Source organism: Neovison vison, chromosome 2 (assembly GCF_020171115.1).
Source record: "Neovison vison isolate M4711 chromosome 2, ASM_NN_V1, whole genome shotgun sequence".
Classification (NCBI taxonomy): domain Eukaryota; kingdom Metazoa; phylum Chordata; class Mammalia; order Carnivora; family Mustelidae; genus Neogale; species Neogale vison.
Genome location: NC_058092.1, coordinates 166573186 through 166590598, shown reverse-complemented (window position 1 = coordinate 166590598; position 17413 = coordinate 166573186). Strand labels below are relative to the sequence as shown.

Sequence of the window (17413 nt, the reverse complement as noted above, 5' to 3'; positions counted from 1 at the left end):
CTCCCCAGCAACTTAATCACTAGTAAGCTACTGTTGACTGGAAGCCTTACCAATAACTTAAACAGTTGATTAACACATACTTAGTATGTTGTATTATATACTGTCCTCTTAAAATAAAGCTAGAGAGATGTTAAGAAAATCATAGGGAAGAGAAAATATATTTACAGCCCTGTAAAAAACTGGCATATAAGTGGGGCTGTGCAGTTCAAATCCATGTTGTTCAAGGATCAACTGTACTTTACATTCTTTTTCAAACTTTCTGATAAGAAAAGTTAGTTGTGGTGGGGCACCTGGGTGGCTCAGTAGGTTAAGCCTCTGCCTTCGGCTCAAGTCATGATCCCAGTGTCCTGGGATCGAGCCCCACATCAGGCTCTCTGCTCAGCAGGGAGCCTGCTTCCCCTTCTCTCTCTGCCCACCTCTCTGCCTACTTCTGCCTACTTGTGATTTCTCTGTGTCAAATAAATAGATAAATATTTAAAGATTTAAAAAAAGAAAGAAAGAAAAGTTAGTTGTGGGAGGTATGTCTTCAACACCTCCCTAAACACCTTTTTAAACAAAAAGAACAGGACTTGGGCTCAGAGGTTTTAGAAAACAAGCCCAGCTAGAATGTGATCATGATTTCTCTCTTTGATCCTAATATTTCACTTATAAGAATGATTATATTTTTTATATGAGTTTTTTTTTAAAAAAGGAAATTAATGCAAAAACTGCAATGAAAATTGATTACTGCAGAGAAAGTAACAGAATAGGCATCAAGAGGACAAGCAACAAGAGACACATTGATTTTTTTTTTTTAACCCCTACAACCTTCCCTTTAAGGATCCTTTTGATTAACTCACAAAACAGTCTCTGAACATTTTCCCACCTTTAGCTGTGGGGTCAAGGACAGCCTCCCTTTCACCAGCATCCTACCACCCTCTCAAGATCTTTGCCAGTACCCGGTCAGCCCTGTCCCTTGATAATGAAGAATTTACATTCAGGAAAGGATACATGCCTTGCCATATCCCTCACCTCATCAAATTAAATTCATGGGGTATTTAGTAAGGAGAGTAATTACTGTATACAATTCCTCTCATGCCCCCAAAAAACAAGGGCCTTAGATGAAATTCTTCTTGGGCCATGTTGAACTCAGTAGAATAGGAGGGCAAACATCCAAACCAACGATCTTCCTTGCACCAGGACAAGTGTCTTTATATGTGGACAGATCTCCATCTATTATAGTATTCCTCAATTCAAAAAGGCAGATTGTATGTATAATAAAAAGTTGGAGGGGCCTCTTGAATAAATTAAGTTTCTGCAAGGTGAAAGCTCCCAGATGGATAAAGGAATCACCAAAGCTTTCACCCAGTTATTTTTTGGTTGGGCAGGAGCCTCTCCCGCAGGTGACAGCAGTCGCCAACAGACATGCGCAAGTCGGAAGCCGGAAGCCGGAAGTGAGCGTGAGCACAGCGAATCCGGTCTCATTTCAATGGCTGCTGTGCGGTCCCTCCTTAAGTCGATTTCCTCGCAGATTGTGAACACAGGGTCTTAGAAGAGAGTTGGCATTTTAATTTCCCTCATTTGGAAAAACAAACTCCAAAATTTTTTCCTGATTTTGAATTGTGTGTAAACATATCCTTGAATTTAGAATTCCCATGAACTGGCCAGAAACTAGTATTATAAAAAGCTTTACAAAATACAAGCTATGCTGAAAAGCCTGTTTGCTTTCAAACACTTCAAATATTGAGATGCTGAATTCCAAAAGTTTGCCACACATAATCCTTTAAGTGAAAGGACAAGTATTACAGATTTTAAATGCATCATTTGATAACATAAATTATTTATGCCTCTAAAAGTGAACAACATGAGATGTTATTAGGAATATTTTGCTGGACAATAGGGCTTCAGTAGTTAGCTTTCCAAAGTGAAACAAATATGATTCCTAATTTCCTAAAAGTCATTTTTGTGGAAGAAAAATATCATACTTTTTTTAAAAAAAATAAAATGTAAGGGTTTGGTGGAGAGCAAAACAAATAATTGTTAAGAGCCAAAAGCTGGGTGTATTTTTCACTGTGATTTCTGCCATAAACACGTGCCAATAATACTATTCAGAATTCAATAAATCAACTCTTTCTAGTCAAGTTAATTTTAAAAGTAAACTTTTTCTCACATACATAAACGGAAAAGCCACGGGTTGTATATGGTAATTACATGTTTTCTAATGTACAATAAAATGCATATCTATTCAGATAAACCAATGGCCTCTAAACTACTTAGTATCTCACACAATGTACTTTCAGAAACACTAAGCTATAAGAGGACAAAGTTAAATTTATATCTGCCTATTACGTTCATGATTTAGCTTCTCCTCTCAGTTTCCAGACGTAGTCTCACAGTTCTATAAATTTTAACATCCTATTTATTCAGGCTTTACATCATAATTATTATTGTTCCTCTATTTTTAGAAAATAATACTGACATGCCTATTGGATATGCTTATTAAGGACTCTAAAAAATAGAGCTAATAAGGGTAATGTCAAGTTCCACAGTACATAAGTTAAATAGACTCTGCTTTCTAAAATTTCTCAGCCTAAAAGAGATTTCACCAACCTGAGCTCACTGATCTTGATGTAAAGGCAAATAAACAATATGAAAGACGGATTGTTATCTTTACATAGAATTAACAAGATGAGTATTCCCCGTAGCACTGTCTATTGGCATCAGGGAACAAAAAAGTTCATAAGCAGACCAATGGTAAAATCACATCTAGGAGAACCCTCATGGTCCCTCTCATTTAAGTACTCTGAGATTCGGGTTGAACTCTACTACATATGAGATGTACAGGTGGTCTGTAGGTGAGAACAGAAATAATGTCTAATGGAGAATTTTATTCAATCTCAAAAATCCATAACTGGGGAAATCCATAAGTTTGTATTAAGTCACAAACTTCAAAAGACACAGTCTTGAAATCTGTTCTTGATACACTGATACCAGCTGTTGAGAAGAGTCTCCAAGGGTCTGGTCACAGGACCAGTGTCCTGGGCATAGCCCTGGTGACTACAATGTCTGTGAAGGTGACAAATGCCACTGAGCACAACTGGGTTGTCCAGAACCTGAACTAATAGGAACAGAAATAAATATAAACATAGCCAGTTGGAAAATGGGCAGGAGAACATCTGAAAGCAGTTTAGTAAGGGAACATACACAATTTCTTCCCCTTGGCAAGAAAAAACAAAGGACCAAAGAGAACCACAAAAGAGGATTACAGAGGATTTCCAAAGAATCATTCAAGGAATGGAAATTACTACTCAGGAAACTTTTAAAAAATGGACTATAAAGGTTTATTAATTAATCTCCTTCTGTTTATAAAGGGGCTCACTTAGAGGAGAAAACAAACCATCTGGTCTCCATGTTTGCTGAAACTAAAAAGTAGGCAGAGCACAATACAATGAATTATAAAGATCATGAGCCTGAGAAAAATGCTGTCGTGACTTGGGACAGTATATAAGCCACAGAATTCACCAGACTGAGAATCAGAGTGTTCAATCTGGTGTTTTGTGCAATAAATTAAATCAATGTGACTTTAAGCAAGTCACATAATATCTCTACAAACAAGTTTCCTTGTTTGTAAAATGAGCATACTGGGCTAATATAAAATCCAAAGAAAAATATTATTACAAGCATGAGCTTGAGGTTCAAATTTTGTCTTCATCACTTACAGTTTGAGTGACTTTGAACACAGTCTATGTGTTGGATTTCTCATCTATAAAATGAATAGCATCACCCCCATAGGTTTGTTGAGGATATTAAATGAGTTAATAGGATCAAAAGCCCTTAGCACGATATGTGATCCAATTAGGAATAACTGTTGAGAGTTTTGTTTGTTTGTTTTTCTTGCTATTTACATGTAACAGAAGTCCACTGTCCTCCTTATGCAGAAAAGGAGTTTATTAAAAGAATGTTTGTTTATGGAAACTCTGATTTGGAGAAATAAGTGTAAGAGTAAGCCTTCAGGAAGGTTTTCAAAGTTTTGAGGAAGTAAGGTTTTAAGAAACCGCATCACAAATCCGGAATGAAAAGAAAATGCACCATGGGGTCTTGAACACTGAAGTTTGCACCATTATGATTTTTGCACCAGAACACCATTTTACTTTGTTGTAACCATTACTATCCCAACAGCAAAAGAAGCTGGAAGAGCAAATATCTGGCCTTTTTTAACTCTGTAGGAAAACACAATTGGCTCAGATTCCCCAATGTATAAAAAGGTCAGATGCCAGATGGCCAAAATGAACTCAGTCCATTTGGCCTCAAACTAAGATTTATTGCTTACAATCATTTATGGAAGTTTGGGTGGTTTTATTCATGTCAAGAAGATGGTATACATCATTTCTTAGAGTCTATGATTCCGTAATGAAAGGCTTAAAATATCTGTGACAAAGGAACATCCAAATACTCTTGATATATAAACTGAGTTACTAGGTGGGCTTGGTGTCCAGTATGTGAATTACACCCACAGATTTATAGTTAGAATTAGGTCTTCCCTTTTTAATTTACATGGTTGAAGGTTTCTATTTATGTGCTACGAGAAAGTCAATAGTTTCCAAGTCTTTGATTAGAAAAATACAAGTTCCCAGAATTTAATGAACATTCCCTCATGTAAAGCAAAAACCTATATTCTTTCTCTCGGAACTATTAATACATTTGTGCTACCGGGGGAATGCATCCCACGAGGAGGACATCAGCCAGGAGGGGAAAGAGCCATTATAACTGGGCTTTATCTATTTTAAACTCCTCGACTATAAAAACAGTGCCCAAAATACCAGCAATCCAGCTCCCAACTGTCCTTTCTGAGTAATGGACAGCTATTCTAATCCCATGACTAACGCCCCTCGCTGTCTTAAATGGGCACAGATGACCACCCCTTGTGCGTGCCTAGTCCAGCGGCTGGTGCGTAGAGCAGATTCCCCCATGCATGAGCTTCGTGACGTCTCTGAACCAGCCAGACTCTGTGATCCCCTAAAAAAATACTCTTGGGGAATTTTTGTCCAGTGTTTATGAAAACTGTAGAAAGACAATTAATAAGCTTTCCTGCCCAATCATTTTGGCTCATAAGCAGATGAATCCTCCTATTCACAGTGACGAGCACAAAATAGTCCGGTGATATTTTTAGCAATTGTAGCAAGAAAGAAAAACTTTAAAGGCTAGTCTGCTGGTTGCCTATTTTCAAACTATCAGACAAAGCCTGTCAAATCAGAAATTCTGGAATAGCTAATTTGGTATTAGGGGAGGAAAGTTTGGTTTCTTCAACCTAAAGATTAAATATACTACCAAATTTATACTATGTTCATCCTAATAATCCACTGAACAGACCTCTAGACATTTAATATATACAAAAATGGCCTCAGAGGGATCATTAGCAACCAAATGGACTTTTAAAAAGTGGACTTTAGCCCGGCAATAGAAATATGTCTCCTTATAAGCAACAGTTATCAGATCCGTCCTTCCAAAATTTGTGTAATAAAATGATTGGAAAATGGAAAGGATTTTAAATGCGGCAGAGTGTTTGCCATTTACTGGCATGATCATTTTTTTCACAAGTGAATACGTAAAGGTATGAATCTGTTATAAATGATTACATTTCCATATGACAAGGCAAAATGTAGGGATTAGGATGATGGTCTCTAAAACCAGACGGCCTGAGGTCAAATCCTGGCTTTGCCTCTTCCCAACCATATGACCTCAACAAAGTACTTACTCTCTCTGGACTTCAGGGTTTTCTGTAAAATGGGGACAGCAGTAGTCCTTAACCTCTGACAATGTTGAGGGTTATAGCAGTGTCCGGCCTGTGGCAAGTGTCATATAGGTTTTTTTTAGAAAATCAATAACTTTTAATATATCCCTGAAAATGTCAACTTCGTATTTTTCAGCAAAGTCTTGGTTGAGATAGAGTATATTCATTCTAGAATTCTTAAGGCATTTTTTTCTCTAGAAGTAATTCTCAGTGCTACAGAAGTTCTGCCAGAAGATTCTTCAATATAAGAGACAAAAAAAAAATACAAGAACTCCTGAGGCAAATATTAAAATAATTAGTAAAATAAATAAACACCCGATTGTTGGAGGCAAAAAATAATCAAGGCAAGGTAGAACACCCATCTCTCACCTTTTTTAAAAAATTTAAAACAATATTATATAAATTAGGAATAAAAAAAGCAATTGCAACCAGAGACATAGTTTATATCATGACCTAAAAACCTTTGAGCTAATACTTATAAAATAATTGAGGAAGTCCCAAGTTGGTTTGTATAAAGATTTAACAGTGAAACTAGAGTGTTTTACCTTAGATTTTAAACTTTCATATAAACAATGTCTTTAAACAACTGATATATGACTTTTTAGAACACACATAGAAAAATATTTGGAAAAGCAAATAAATTTAACAGAAACTGCTTCAAGATGGGCAGAGTGACACATTGAGGAATGTTTCTCTTTATCTGATACATAACTATGTTTTTCGCCTCCTGCATCATGGTTTTTTCCAACAACATGTACCATTTTATAGTATGAAACTCAAGTATTACTTGAAGAAGTTAGCAATAAATGCTGGTATTTGGTCCCTTAAATTCACTTTTCTTCAAAAATCACAGTAAAGTCTAATGACCAAGAGCTCTGGCTATACCTACGTGGGAAATAAGTGTACCTTTCCCCAGAAAGCACACTATTGCCAATCAGCAGCAATGCATCTGACCCATACTCCACTCGGAGCCCCTGAAGTTGCTTTCAGGTCTTCAACCTCTAGAAAAAATAAATATAGCACTGCTGTCTTTAATATCTAATATCTAATAATGAAAAGAACCAAACTCTTCCCCATAAAATGCCAAGTGTTTTTACCAAGGGTTGGTTGGTGTTAGCAAGGGTTGGTTGATGTTAGCAAGTGTTGGTATTCTATTTGGGTAGAGAACAGTATTGCTTCCCACAAAGAGAACTAACATCAGTAAACTCCCCTCACCATACTGTCAACTCTGAAAACAGATTTAAGTCCCTCACTAGCTACCCCCAATATCAGCCAGTCCACTTCTTCAAATGTTAATCTTCATAATGTTTCTATTTAGGACTTTTTATCATGGACGTGCTTGGCACATGAGACAGACCAAATCCAAGAAGGCAAGGAGAGAATAACTGTTGACTATATATCTCATGCCTAGTACAGTGCCAGACATATTTGCTATATTAGATCCTTTAATCAAAAAGCCACTATTATCCTCACTCTGTGTATGATAATACTGAGGTTCTAAGAAGCTAAGTCATTTGCCCAAAGTCCCATAGCTAGTGAGTCAGAGAGTCAGGCAGCCCTGCTCCAGAGCCCTCACTGCCATACCACAGACACTCCATGTTATAGCAGAGCCCTGGATTCAAAGTATAGTCAGATCCTCTGATGATCAGACATTGTGGAGACTGAATGACAAAAATCATAAGTAATTTGTCCAGCACTTTACATGTTCTCACAACACTTATCACAAGCCAGTGCTGAAGCACAGAGCTTGGTATTAACAAGTCAGGAAAGGACAAATATTGGCAAGGTTGTGGAAAAAGGGGAACCCTCCTATGCTATTGGTGGGAATGCAAGCTGGTGCGGCCCCTCTGGAAAATAGTATGACGGTTCCTCAAAAAGTTGAAAATAGACCTATTTTACAATGCAGCATTCACACTACTGGGTATTTACCCCAAATATACAAATGTAGTGATCTGAAGGGGCACGTGCACTCGAATGTTTATATATAGCAGCAACATCCACAATAGCCAAACTATGGAAAGAACCTAGATGTCCATCAACAGATGAATGGATAAAGAAGATGGGGTGTATATATGGATACAATGGAATAGTATGTAGTCATTTAAAAAGCCCCACAAAATCTTGCCATTTGCAATGACATGGATGGAACTAGAGGGTATTATGCTAAGTGAAATAAGTCAATTAGAGAAAAACAATTATCATATGATCTCTCTGATATGATGAATTTGAGAGGCAGGTGGGGGGGTCATGGGAGGTAGGGAAGGAAAAAACTAAACAAGATGGGACTGGGAAGGGAAACAAACCATAAGAGACTCTTATTCTCAGGAAACAAACTGAGGGTTGCTGGGGTTTGGGGAGGGGTGGGGTGGGATAGGATGGCAGGGTTATAGTCTTTGGGGAGGGTATGTGCTATGGTGAGTGCTACGAAATGTGTAAGCCTGGCGATTCAGAGACCTATATCCCTGAAGCAAGTAATACATTATATGTTAATAAAAAATAAATAAAACATAAATCCACATAAAAGAGACCTTGATTTTATCCTCTGCCCAGTTCACTATAATTTGTCAATGATAAATAAGTTCCTTATCATGATTTTGAAAATAACTGAGGAACTTAAAGGTTTTATTGTTTTCTTCTCTGCCTCATATACTCCACCTGGGATTTGCAGGAAAATGGACAAAGGAAATATGGCGGCCCTCCACCAGGCTGGGATGCAGCACCTCCAGAAAGAGGCTGCGAGATTTTTATTGGAAAACTTCCCCGAGATCTTTTTGAGGATGAACTTATACCATTATGTGAAAAAGTGAGTCCAAATTTCATGTTTTCTTATCTCTCAAGGGAAAAATACTATACACTTTGTTGACGTGCTCATTCTTGGCTGGGGATGGCTTCTCTTCCGATTGCCATTCCTCAATTCCTCAATTGCCATTCCATGGACAAACTCAAAACCTTCCTGTTCGTGGCTGTCCCCTTATTGTCAGTGCCCTGAGGTCACCTTCCTATTCCTGATGGCTTGAACTAGGGCTGCTGCTCATTTTTAAGTTCTGATCCTTGATCTGCATAGGTGCACCGAGTTTGCAACAAGTTAGCCATCGCTCTATAATACTACTACAATGATCTCTCCAAAATAAGATATTGCTCCAACTTGACATTCGAATATGGTTTTCCCAAGTGCACCATTTCACATCCAAAGACCATGTGTAGGTTTGCCAGCACTCTTTGTGTACTTATACGTAATGGTTCAGAATGAAATTTGCTTCTACAGGTTTCATTTGGCTGCCCTAATGCATCAGCAAAATTAAGAATGGGGTCTCTCCAAGTCATTATATAATTAAGGAACACATTTCCTCAGTTTTAATGCCAAGTCATATATTGGAGCTAAACCCAAAGGTACAGGGAGAACAGAAAATTACAATTTGTTTTCAAGGTTTTACCAAGTGGTGTTTCAACAACCACATTCCTGGAAAATTTAGAAAAATTAGAGTCTAGCTATTTCTTTCCCTAAAAGCCAAAATCAATTGTGTGTCTGGATAACTCAGCCTCTGATTCAGAACCACTCCTAATTTTATACAAACAATCTCATTTGGCATGTCCACAAATTATAAGGATTTGATCCTATAAGAATTGTATATCCTGACCTTGAAAATGAGCAACGAGAAGCACCTGAAACTGATGAAACATGCTTGAATTCTTTCCTGATGAGCCCTGGATAGACAGGTGTCCACCACTGAATTCCATGGGGAGGGGTGAGGAGGGTGCCGGTGGGGGAGGCTGAGCCAGCGGGTAACCAACCACGAAGAAGCACACATTTAATGACAGCTCTTCTCCCTGCATGTGCCTGTGCTATCTCTTAGGGCCACGGGTCATACAGTGGCCAGCAAGAATAAATTACTGAGCCTCGGTTGCTGGAGACCATCTGGGGTAGCAGGAAGAAAACAGAAGACCTGTAGTCAGAAGGATAGTGAGTGGCCTCCTGCTGTGAGCTTCTGATCTTGGGCTGATTATGTAAAACTGGCATCTACCTTCAGCCTACAGATGAAAACAGCAACAGAAAGCCCCAGATCATCCTCTGAAACACATCCTCCCTGAACATCTTGAGGTCATGGTGGGAGAAAGACACAAGAAATCGGTTAGCAAGGTTCCAAGTGAAAGTCCCGGGTCACTGGTAGATTATGATCAAGTAAAGATAAAACTATGGAAATTCGAGAGGCCAAGGTAGAGGGCAAGGACAGATCTATCATGAAATCGTGCTTCTGATGACAGATGCGTCCTCTGGTCCCAAGGATGGTGGATAAATCCACAGATAATTGTGTGATGAAAGGCCATTTGCTCTGTCAAAAACCTACTCTGTTAAGTCAAGCTGAAATGCACTTGTACATGTTTTCTTTAACTTGACTTTGCCCATGAATCAGATAACAGATCTGAACCCAGCATGAAAATTTTCAAACCACTCCACATAGAATGCAAATGCCGATTATGGCAGAGATGAGGCTTCAGAAAACTCTGTGTGTGTGTGTGTGTGTGTGTGTTTCCACTTGGAAGCACAAATGGACAAACATGGATTCTCTCTTTTACTTGTAGATTGGTAAAATTTATGAAATGAGGATGATGATGGATTTTAATGGCAACAATAGAGGGTATGCCTTTGTAACTTTCTCCAATAGACAGGAAGCCAAGGATGCAATCAAGCAACTTAACAACTACGAAATTAGGTAAGAGACGCTTCTTCTGATTAAAAGTGAAGAGACAATTCACCTGTATCTTTCTTCCATCAAACATATCTAATGTAGTATATGAAATACACAGGCAGATCAGAAATAAAAAAGGTTTCTTTTCCTTGGTGAAAACCAATTTGATACAATATGTATTTAATTCAACATTATATAAGGTGTCAAACTAAGGTTTGTGAAACGCTCCAAGAAACAAACATCATTCATTCATCCATCATGAATATGTTGATGGACACTGTTCAAAATATTGCAAATATCAAGATGCCTTTTCCTACCCTCAGAGTAAGCAGATGGATATATTTTTACGAGTATGAAAATCATACGAGGACTCTAAAAAAGCAAATAAACAAAAAGCAGAAGCAGACCGATAAATATAGGAAACAACCTGATGGTTGCCAGAGGGGGTGGCCGCAAGGGTGAGCAAGATGGGTGAAGGGGAGTAGGAGGTCGGACCTTCTGGTTCTGGAATGACTCAGTCACAGGGATGCAAGGCACAGCCTATGGAAGGTAGTCAGTGGTACTGTAATAGTGTCATACAGGGATGAGCAGAGGATGACATACACAGAAGTCAAATCACTGTGAAACTAAGGACACATTGTGTATCAGCTACACTCAAAAAAAAAAAAAAATAGGTATGAAAAAATAAAACCACCTCTGAGGAGGTAGCTATCCTAACTTGGTGTATTTAAGAAGATGCTGTCCAGGAAAGTACAATTTTACCTGAGACTTGAAAGAAGAGTCGGCTGTGACAGCCTGATCTGGAGGAAGATTATTCTAGAGAATAAAAACAGCATGTGCAAAGTCGCCCAAGTGAGAACAAGCTCAAGGTGTTTTAGAGGACAAAGCCAACGAGGTAGAAACAGGAGAGCTGAAGGCAGTGTCCTCTAGAGCCTTATACGCCGTGATTCAAAAATTGCCTCTTCTTCTAATAAGGAGGAGAAAATATTTCATTAGATTCATGCTTTTAGAAACGTAACTCTGGCTGTTGGGTGAAGAATGGACTGTAGCAGGGAAAGAGGGAAGCCAGAGAGAAAGACACAGCGGAGAGCAGTCTAGTAGACAAGGGCTGACGGCAGGGGCACGGCGGCTGGTGGTGCAGGTGGCTGGAGGGGCAGACATGGGATACGTTCTGCAGGTTGAACAGACAAGACTGGCTAAATACTGGATTTGGAGTGAGAGCGAGGTTAGAATTCAGGGAGGAAGGCAAGGACCTTGGTCCCCGTGTCTGTGGAAGAAATAATATCCTTGAGATGGGAACACAGGGAGAATCACCAGAAATGTGAAGAGCTTAGTCTGGGGGAATTTACATTCGAGATTCACATTAGACATCCCCGTGGGAGCTGTTGGAGAGGTGTCCGTAGATACTGGAGCCAGGAGAGAGGTCACAGGGCCTGCCAAACCCAAGTAATATTGCAAACCATGGGACTGGTGGCGGATTCTGGGGCGTAATTGACCCTGTGCTATCAATAGCTGGTTTTAATCCACTAGAAACAGGGCTAACATCATGAAATTGTCTGAGTTCTAAAACCTCCAGCTAGAGAGGGAACTGTGCTCCGTCATTTCTTAAAGGAAGCCACAGGGCCCCTGGAAGAAAGGTCAGTGAAGCAGTTGGAAAGCAACAGCCTTGGGGTCAGACAGGTTTCACCTGCGTTCCGGCTGCTCCGAGCCTCAGCACGCTCATCCCCAAGTGGGGCTCCTCACACTCCCATCAGAGGCGTCCTGGTGTTTGGAACATGGTAATAGGTCAACAAATGATAAAACTCGTACATCTTAGCACAGTCGGCAATCCTAAGATGTAATTGCCATATACTTCCTTTCTGCATCTTAAAATTCATGTCATCCCCATGTGAGTACAGAGGGACTCCCTACCGTTTACTGGCTCTCACCTTCCTACAGGCCCCAGTAGTCCAACAGTTACTGGGTCATTTTCCTTAAACCCCTGAGCTACAGAAAGATGCACACGGTTAGTAACCACAGTAGCTTACCCACTCAGTCCCGAGGTTGGATCCTGGAACAGAGTTTTGGAGGAGAGTATAAAGGAAGTTCCTCTCCCACACATGCCTCCATGAATCCAAAAGAACTCTGTCTGGTATGTGCAGGGTTGTCTGGCACGGGAACCAGGGGATCAGAGCCATGGGCTTCTTCGGACAAATCCTGGGACCGTCAGCACCTACTAAATCACACCTTCTCAGCATCTGTCATAGGAGATGACAGACACTAAACTGTTGTTGGAAAGGGCCCCAGAAAGCTCTATTTTAATACAGCTTTTTCATAGGACACGTACAAGGTTTCAGGAATCAGCGGTGTCCCCATTCCTTGGTCCTTGGTGGAGCCTAGATATCTGGCGAGAGAGGATTACTCTCCAAATGGCTTTTAGGTTAAGATGGATGGAGACTTGGCCACGCAGGGAATCAGCCCAGTTTGCTGTATGTACTCGACACTTTGTTACACACTGGGGCCTGTCAACGCTTTCCCAGAACAGATAGGGTGTGGAGCACAATCAATCCATGCCAGTCTCTGATAGGTAAGAGTAGGCTCTGTGAATGTCAGTGTCTTCATCTATAAAGGAGAGAAAGATACACTTATCTCATGGGGGTAGTATGAAAAATAAACAGATAATGCAGGCAAAGCTCACGGGGTCTAGGAGTGTTTGCCGATGATTACGGGGGAGGAGGAGCGGGAAGAGGGGGAGGGGAAATGTCACAAAGCATTTGGAAAGAGCAAGCTGGTGGCCACGTTCCAGTCAAAGACCAGGCTGGAAGCCAGAAACAAGGTGTGGGGTGGGGAGGGGGCAGAGCAGAGCAGTACTTTAAAAATCAAGGTGTGGGATAAATAGGATATGAAATAATAGCAAAATAGATAACCCAGAGCCAAGCTCTCCTACTTCCACTCTGTCCTAGATCAGTCCTGCTAGACAGAACCTGGCCTGCAGAGAAGACGATAATCTTCAATTGGCTTTAACCACTATTTCTCAGGGGATAGATAATGTTCTTATCTGGAGAAGACCCATAATTGTCTTCTCGTCCTCCTCATCATCAAATATTCACTGAGATTTATCTAAACGCCTGGCTTCTGGAGACACTGGAGCCCGGGCCTCAGCATGTGAGGAATGGCTTCTTGTCTCCAAGCAGTTATGGGAAAGTGCCTGAGGAACCACACAGATTTAAAAATAGGACAGGAGACACCAGGCTCCACCTGCTGGTAAAGGATACCCGACCAGCCCTCCATCAAAAATAATAGAATTTCTAAAGAAATAATGTTTTGGAATAGAGGGGTTTCTTTAAAAAAAAAAAAAAAAATCCCTAAAAGAGGATTTTATCTACCCCTCCCTACTCACAAAGAAAAGCACATTCCTCAGGCGACAGTCACCAGATTATAAGGGACCTGTCACAGGTCTGCTAGGCGGTCCTCAGTTCTCCAGCAAAGCATGGAGGACAAGCAGGACAGGGGCCAGTCCTGGGGAGCGTGCCCACCGCCCCACTGAACGCCACTAGTTCCAAGAAATCAGAGCAGCCTTCTACTCGGCGGGCTGAGTACTTCTCTCATGACATGCGAGTAATTTCTGTGAAAGGAACTTTACCCATTTTAACCACTTTAATAACTTTGTGCTATTATGAAAGTCACACAACAAACAGAAAAAAAAAAAAAAAAAGGCGGTAAAAATTCAAGCCACTCCTCCACAATCTCATTGCCCCAAGATAGTCACTGGGCTGGTGTCTTGCTTTTTAGTATCTTTCTAGATTTTCCATACAGTGGTCATCAAAATGGTGTCCTCGTATACTTATCCTGAAGTCTTTGTTTCTTAAGCTAGTTAGCCTAGGGCGAACTGGTTTTTTAACCAATGAATATTCCTCTGCATTACCATGTTGAAATGACTATTGAGAATTCTATGGTGTAAATTCCCAGGTTTTTAGTATCAATGACTCTCAGCCAGGAACGATAGCATCCACCCCAGGGAATATTTAGAAAGATGAAGCAGCATTTTTAGCTGACCTAATGGGTGGCTATTGGATTAAGAGCACAAGAACCCAGGGGGTGACAGAGATACTACAGTGCACAAGGCAGAAAGACTCAGCCCCAGGGTTAGTATCATCTCAGCCAAGCTGCATTAAACTGGCCCTGGATGGTGGGATATTTTGGTTATTTCCAATCTGGGGACTAATTTTTTTTTAAGATTTTATTTATTTATTTGACAGAGAGAGAGAGGTCACAATTAGGCAGAGAGGCAGGCAGAGAGAGAGGACGGGATGCAGGCCTTGATCCTAGGACACTGAGATCATGACCTGAGCTGAAAGCAGAGGCTTAACACACTGAGCCACCCAGGCGCCTCTGGGGACTATTTTAAATAATAGCAGTGAATATCCTGATACAAAAATGTTGGTTCATTACTTTCCTAAAGACGCTCTCCCAGAAGAGGCACTATTTGCCCCAAAATTATGTACAAAAGATTTTTGATACATTTTCCCAAACATCCCCCAGAAAAGCCCGATCTGCCCTCTCCCAGGGAAGGCAGACATGAACTTGTTCATCAGCAACCCAGGGCAGCAGAACCAGGAATGAACTGAGAGTGTGGAGGCCAATTTCATCCCTTAAAATCCACAAAACCTTAAGCAAGTCATTCCGTTTCTCGGGGTCTCAAGTTCTTCATCTATAAAATGGAAACAGCACCTGCTCTGCCCATCTTCCCTGGACAGGTCAAGTAAGAGAGTATGTGAAAGTGTGTTCAGCATAAGGAACAATTTCTAAGAGCAGTCATGTCAGAATCACTTCCCTACTTGGCTGGGAAGGAAAGGGAGCAGTGGGCTCACGACCTCACAGCCATGTGTGGCCAAGGGTTGGGGGGGACTGTGTGAGTGACAGGGGCAAGGTGCATGCGCCTTGGGGTGGGGGGATTGTTCCTGGCGGTGAGGAAATACCGGGAAGACCAAACATCCCACATCCACGGGCCAGATCAGGTCCGGAGTCAAAAGTTTTACAACCTCTCTCTTAAGCCTCAATCACACAAGGATTTCTTGCCAAGCAGAAAGAATGTCTTACCCCACCCCCCCTTTATTTGTTTGCAGAAATGGGCGTCTCTTAGGTGTGTGCGCCAGTGTGGACAACTGCCGATTGTTTGTGGGGGGAATCCCGAAGACCAAGAAGAGAGAAGAAATCCTAGCAGAGATGAAAAAGGTCACCGAGGGAGTTGTCGACGTGATCGTGTACCCGAGCGCTGCCGACAAAACCAGAAACCGAGGCTTCGCCTTTGTGGAGTACGAGAGTCATCGGACAGCTGCCATGGCCCGAAGGAAGTTGCTGCCAGGTAAGCACCCCCTTCTCAAAGAGGAGACCGCCCCCCACCCCCACTGTGCTACCTGCCTGCCCCAGGCCGCCGTGTGCCTGAGAAAAGGAGACAGAGGCTGGGTGTTGTGTGTTTGCTCTTGGGCTTTGCTTCGGGCCACTTTAAACCCCTTCCCCTTCTCATCTAGGTCACAGTAGCTCAGCTCCTGGCGGGTTCTGCAGATTGGGTTCTGGAACACAGGCACAGAGGCTAACATTCATGCACTAACCCTGTGATGAAGGGTTGAAGAATATATCCACTGTTTTTCTGCACAGACGTGGTTATGAGGCTTCTAGGAACAGTGTAGATTGTCCATTATGATGTAGAGTGACCCATGATCCCGAAGACAGCTAAGGTTCACGAACTCCTATTAGGACTGCCGAGTGTCTAATATTCTCTAATTTGGGGGGAGTAGAACAGCACTCCAACTACAACCACAATGTGGGTCCCATTTGGGCAATGCCCTTCAATCCCCGAGTTTTAAGGACTCCACACCAAGGCCCTGGTCAACTTTAGGGAAATTGTTGAAAATCCTCTGCTCATTCTTAAATATTCACTAAAACTTAGACAAAGAAAGGTATTAAGATGAATCAATATTAACATAAGAGGATTTCAAGAATGACAGAGTGGTGACATGGATATCCATTCTTTTCTTGAACCCCATGGGAGAGCCACCAGAATGAAAGACAAAACCAACAGCACCTAGATTTATATCATCTCTGTACACAAGCTCACAAACCATGAATGAGGAAGTCGCAGGGATGAAAGGTACAGCGCGGGGAGATCATTAATGATATTGTAATAGCATCGAATAGTGGCAGACGGGAGCGACACTCGTGAGCACAGCATAATGCCCCGTGGGCCAATCGTTAGGTCGTGCCCCTGAGTCTAGTGTAACAGGTGTATGAGCTGTACTTCAATATAAAAGAAAATTTAACCCATTGAAAGGGTGAGCCCTCTAGAAGTTTTCAGAATTGGAAAATGACTTCTGATCTGTAGAAAGATTTATTTTTTAAGATTTATTTATTTGGGGGAGGGGAAGGGGCAGGGGGGAAGGTAGAGAATCCCAACCAGACTCCCCACTGAGCATGGAGCCCAATGTGGAGCTTGATCTCAGGACTCTGAGATCATGACCTGAGCCTAAATCAAGAGTCAGTCGGAAGCTCAACCACCTGAGCCACCCAGATGCCTCAGGGAAGATGTTTTTATTACTATTTTCATGAAGGCAGTCAAGTGAAAAGAGATCACCCCCAAAGTGGCCAAATCCAGGCCCCATATGGGGATTTTTCAGGTTGACACTTTCCTTCCCTACTCTGCTACCACCCGATGGTCAGGCCCTGTGCCACGCAGTCACAGAACTCAGCGCTCCTCCTGAGGTGTCCTTAGCCTCTCGTTGACCTGAACTTAATCTTTGGTATCCTCACCGACTCATCCCTCTTCAACGGTTCTGCCATGAAAAAGTCCCTGGGATCCATCCTGATCTCAGACCATCACTGGAGTCAAAAAAATCTGTTCCCAAACTGAGACTGTTTGCAAAAACTCCAGATTATTCTCCCAACTCTGCTCTCTTTTGGATTACCCCACTCTCTGCCT

General features: G+C 41.4%; 1 protein-coding gene across 3 annotated transcripts in view; it reads left to right on the top strand.

Annotated features, from left to right (window-relative positions):
* Positions 1-17413, top strand: part of A1CF (APOBEC1 complementation factor) — a 79379-nt gene that overhangs the window by 32783 nt on the left and 29183 nt on the right. For all 3 annotated transcript variants that reach the window (XM_044239521.1, XM_044239519.1, XM_044239520.1), the window contains exons 3-5: positions 8439-8573; positions 10352-10482; positions 15564-15802. In XM_044239521.1, the coding sequence (XP_044095456.1) occupies positions 8439-8573; positions 10352-10482; positions 15564-15802 (505 nt within the window). The remainder of the gene's footprint in view (positions 1-8438; positions 8574-10351; positions 10483-15563; positions 15803-17413) is intronic.